At 43.7% G+C, this 5238-nt stretch overlaps 1 protein-coding gene across 1 annotated transcript; it reads right to left on the reverse strand.

The window, feature by feature from the left end:
- Nucleotides 1-2836: 2836 nt before the first annotated feature.
- LOC128610771 (uncharacterized) lies at nucleotides 2837-4236 on the reverse strand. The gene has a single exon (XM_053630189.1). The coding sequence runs from the start codon at nucleotides 4212-4214 to the stop codon at nucleotides 3213-3215; it is 1002 nt and encodes a 333-aa protein (XP_053486164.1). The 5' UTR covers nucleotides 4215-4236; the 3' UTR covers nucleotides 2837-3212.
- Between the last annotated feature and the right edge of the window lie 1002 nt (nucleotides 4237-5238).

Raw genomic sequence — 5238 nt, forward strand, 5'->3', positions numbered from 1 at the left:
GGAGCCTCTGTGGGGCAACATCCTCTAACTTCAAGGTTCATGTGTGGTGTCAGGCAGCTGAGGCATGTCTGCAGGCCGCATATACCTTCCTGGGACCTTTCTGTGGTCCTGGAAGGTCTGTCAAGGGCCCCATTTGAGCCCTTAGAGTCAGCCTCTGAAAAGTTTCTGACTCTAAAGGTAGCTCTTCTGCTGGCCCTGACATCTCTCAAGCGAGTAGATCTACAAGCTCTCTCTGTTTCCCCTTCCTGCCTTGACTTTGCCCCTGGATTAGCCTTCCTGTGGTGTTGCAGGCTTTCTGCCCTCCTCCATTCCCCACACCGGAACAAGAGAGAATGAGTGACAGTAGAGTGACAGTAGAGGTGATGCTGTGTCAAAACAGCGCATCTCTAATTGGATAGTGGAAGCAATCTCTATTGCTCATGAGGCGCGCGGTCTTGCTACGCCTCTGGGCATAAGGGCTCATTCCACTAGGGCGGTCGCCTCTGCGAAGGCTTTGTCCAAAGGGGTATCCTTACAGGATATGTGTGCTGCTGCAGGGTGGTCTACGCCACACACATTCATTCATTATTACAGCCTGGATATTCATTCCTCCCCAGGCTCGAGTGTCTTGCAGTGACCCTCAAGCTTGGGTCTTTTTGAACAGGCCGTACCCTTGGTATGACGGAGTGGGTATTCTCGTTCCCATAGTGTTATGCTAAACGCAACGTCAAAGGTCCCTTTGTAAGGGAACGAGACGTTGCGTAGCTTTGTCATACCAGGGTCATACAGGCCTGTGACGCACAGGCCTGTGCGTCTTGGCTTCAGATAATAGAGGCTGATGGCGCGGTTCACAAATGCCATATTTATATCACGCGACGCGCTTAATTGCCACGTCACCTGATCATGGCAGGCCCATAAATAGGCATGATTTTACACAAGCTTCAGATGCCAGACGCGTGCGAGAGGCACTCCCATAGTGTTATGCTAAATGCAACATCTCGTTCCCTTCTCAGGAAACAGGGTTACATGCGTAACACAGACGTTTCTTTTGTGAAGTCTTGACAATCTTTCCAGTCACTTAAGTGAGCTGTGTTAATCATGATTGTGTTGTCTATGTATGAGTATTCAGTAATTCTTGTCTGACTACTCTTTTGGATCATTCTATTTGAGCCTTATGCCTAATTGTATTTTGACCTTTGACTTTTTGATTTGGGGTTGTGCTTAATAAAACCTCTGCACATGCATCCTTGCTCCTCTGAAAAAAGAAGGAAAGAAAAGTAATTGGACAATAAATTTGTTTATCATGCTGCTGTAAAAATTGATGCAGCATTCTCATTATTTTCTGCTAGCCAGTGTAATCTATTGAAAATTCCTGGGACTTCTAATGAGTTTGAGTATTACATACAAAGACAAGCTATGACCACTGAAACCACCCTATGCTAACATAAACACAGGTGTTTAAATGAGGCTATCAATCATCCTTTTACCACTTATCATTTTGAATCATTTTCCCTTTGGAATCAGTACAAATGCTGTGTGAATATTGGCTCTTCTAAGCACGGTTAAAGACATACAATGAAATAGGTAGTTCTTGTTTGTTGTTGATGTGTGTACAGTTGTATAAGAATTTCAATAATGGATTTAATTTTTCTTGGGAAGTGTTTGGAAACAAAGCCTTGAAAGAAATAAGCACATGCTGCAAACTGCCTGAGTGAGTTGGATTGTGTGTGTGTGGTGTGGGAGAGAGAGAGAGAGAGAGAGAGAGAGAGAGAGAGAGAGAGAGAGAGAGAGAGTTGGACTATTTAATGTGCATGTGTTTGTGTGTTTGTATGTCTGAAATCTAGGAAAACTGCAAGCAATGGAAACAAAAAAAATGTTTTCCTGCTCGTAATTTGTTTTCCAATCACTTTTGCACCCATGCTTTTGGAACATGTCTAAATGTACCCCTGCCTCGAACTTTCCTTCACAGCTTTGATTGTCAGATTGGTATACAACACATATGCACAAAATACACAACAATACACATGATTTCCATTACATGAGAATAGATGTTAAACTTCATGCTCATTTTGCCAGCGAACTGACAAGAACTTCGCCAAGATAAGCACCAACTCAGATATCACTTCACAGTAAACTAGTGTCCCTATGTGTTTCCATCCATTTACGCTTCCTTCCATGTAATGTCCTTCAGTTTGGTGTTGATAGCTGACTCCAGGGATCTGCTTATTTTGGTTGAGCTAAGTAGGGTACATCCCTGGGGTCTTCAAGTGGGCACCTTCCATCCTTGGTGTTTCGTCGACTAGCCCACGACACCTCAAGAGGGCTCGACGGTGGTTCTGGCGTCCCAGAATCACCCCCCTCCGTTCCCCACTCAACTCAGCCCAGCTAATTTACTTGTACCGTTCTTTCTTTCTATTGTGCTTGAACTCCCCAGCCAGAATCTTTCCGTCTCAACCACAGCCAATTGCTGCTTCTCTCTGCTGCTTCAGATAAATTCTTCACTGTGCGACACAACTCTTGGCCGTTGAATCCTACATCTCTAAGAAACCGGGTTGTAGAGTGTGCCACAAATCCTCGACATCCTACTTCCACTGGGTAAACCCAAATTCTCCATCCTCGCTGTTCTGCTTCAGTGGCTAGTTGAGCATACCGCAATTTCTTCCTCTCATATGCCTCATCTACAGCATCTTCCCATGGCACTGTTAACTCTACCAGGTGAACAAGGCATGCTGACCCAGACCACAAGACTATATCTGATCGAAGGTTTGTGGTGGCAATCTCAGGTGGAAAAATAAGCCGTTGATCGACATCTACCAGCATCTCTGGCAGCTTCCAGTTGTCCTGGGCGAGGATTGGTTTTAACACCTTTTGGTGGTTGCTCTCCTGGACGGAGGAATATTGTCTTTTGTATGTACTGTTTTGATGGAACAGGTGGCAACTTATTGGTCATGTTACGCCTGTCTTCCAATGCTAATGCCAAACATCGCAGCACCTGGTTGTGGCGCCAAATAAACCGTCCTTGGCTAAGAGCCACCTTGCATCCTGTCAAAATGTGCCTTAATGTTGCAGATGATGAACACAAAGGACACGAGGGATCCTCTCCTACCCAAAGGTTTAGGTTCTGCGGTGATGGGAGAACATCATACGTTGACCTTATAAGGAAACCGATCCTGCTCTGTTCATTGCCCATAGGTCTTGCCAGCCAATCTTATGTTGTTCCACACTCTCCCATCTCATCCATTCTCCCTGCTTGCCTTAGAGATGGGCTTTATACACCTCATCTTCTCCTCCTGCTTTTGCACCTCATTAACTACAAGCTTCCTCCGTTGCGCTGGGGCTGCCTTGTGCCATGTAGGAGGACCTGAACTGAAACCAAGACCCCCTCTTCCATGCTGAACTTGCCCCATAATATCACCAATTTGAAGGGAAGCCTTTGCATCCTCCACAGCTTTCTTTGCCACCCCCTTTCTTCCAGTTTTCAACACAGGTGCTGCCTCCCTTACGCATTTATCGCGTGACTCTACTAATGTCATTTCCAGTCGGACCTTGGCGCACTTAAACTCCTCGGTTAAAGCGGAGACAGGTAACTGCAGTATTCCTTTACCATAAAGCCCCACTCTGCTGAGGCAGCGTGGAACTCCCAACCATTTCCTGATGTATGAACTGATTAAAGCTTCCAGCTTCTCTACTGCTGTCAAAGAAACCTCATACACAGTCAGTGGCCAGAGCAACCTTGGTAGTAGGCCAAACTGAAAGCACCAGAGTTTTAATTTACCTGGTAAAGCGCTGCTGTCTATGCTCTTCAACCCTTCCACCACTTGTTGTCTAACTTCTCCCACATGAACTGTGTCCTTTAGATCTCCGTCGTACCATCTCCCAAGGCTCTTCACTGGCTTCTCAGACACTGTTGGTATTGCCTCACCATTAATGAAGAACGTTTTATCTACCACTTTACCTTTAACTATAGAGATGCTCCTTGATTTAGTGGGCTTGAATTGCATTCGCGCCCATTCGATGTTATTGGTTAACTTGCCCAATAATCGATTAGTGCAGGCTACTGTTGTAGTCATGGTTGTCATATCGTCCATGTATGCTCGAATTGGTGGTAATTGTATTCCTGAAGCCAAGCGCTCTCCTCCCACTACCCATTTAGATGCCCTAATAATTACTTCCATTGCCATGTAAAAGCCAGCGGAGAAATAGTACATCCTGCCATTATTCCAACTTCTAGGCATTGCCACGTAGTGCTGAATTCTGTAGTTGAAAAACTAAATTGCAAATCTCCAAAATAGGCTTTCACTAGATTTGTTATAGTCATTGGTACACTGAAAAAATCAAATGCTGCCCAAAGAAGTTCATGTGGCACTGAACCGTATGCATTAGCCAAATCCAGAAATGTCACATGGAGCTCCTTCCTCTCCTTTTTTGCTGATTGAATTTGCTCCCAAATCACACTAATATGTTCTAAGCATCCTGGAAAACCTGGAATGCCTGCTTTTTGAATTGAAGTGTCGATGAAGCAGTTCTTTAATAGGTAAGTTGACAACCTCTGAGCAATAATGCTGAAGAAAATCTTGCCTTCTACATTTAGTAGGGAGATAGGGCGAAACTGACTAATGCTGCTAGAATCTTTTCCTTTAGGTATAAAGACTCCACCTGCTCTGCGCCATGCTCTTGGTACTACTTGTACTTCCTTAATAACATCTACTTTAGCAAGAGACCATAACTACTCAATATGTCCTGAAGTTCAATTGCATATACTGTATACCAGGTTATAAGATGTTTAAAATTGGTTTGACCCTTACTTGTCTTGCAGTCATCTATATGAACATGATGTTTCTGCTCATCTCATGTTTGAGTTAAGTTTCTAGATAAACAGTGGAGCAAAACCTCATCATGATGGTGCACAGCCTAAAGGAGCTACACTAGTTAATGAAAGTCTTTATTAGCTTTTAATTTGAGGAACAAACAACAGTGGAATTTTTGTACCCTGTGATTTTCTTTGTCTCTTCTTATATTCACTCATGTAGTTATGTGTAACTCTTTTAATAAATCTTTAATACCAAATCCAACTCACAAGGCAGAAGAATAGTCAATAAAAATACAGGCCAAAAGATTGTGTGAAAAGACAAAAACAGGATAAACCAAATCAAAAATGGGAAAGGCCAAAGCCAGAATACAAACAAGTGAGAATACAGTTCAGAACTGCCATTCAAAAGAGAGAATGAAATTGTGTAAAGAATATTGGAAACATCAGTG

Source organism: Ictalurus furcatus, chromosome 7, assembly GCF_023375685.1.
Source record: "Ictalurus furcatus strain D&B chromosome 7, Billie_1.0, whole genome shotgun sequence".
Taxonomy (NCBI): Eukaryota; Metazoa; Chordata; class Actinopteri; order Siluriformes; family Ictaluridae; genus Ictalurus; species Ictalurus furcatus.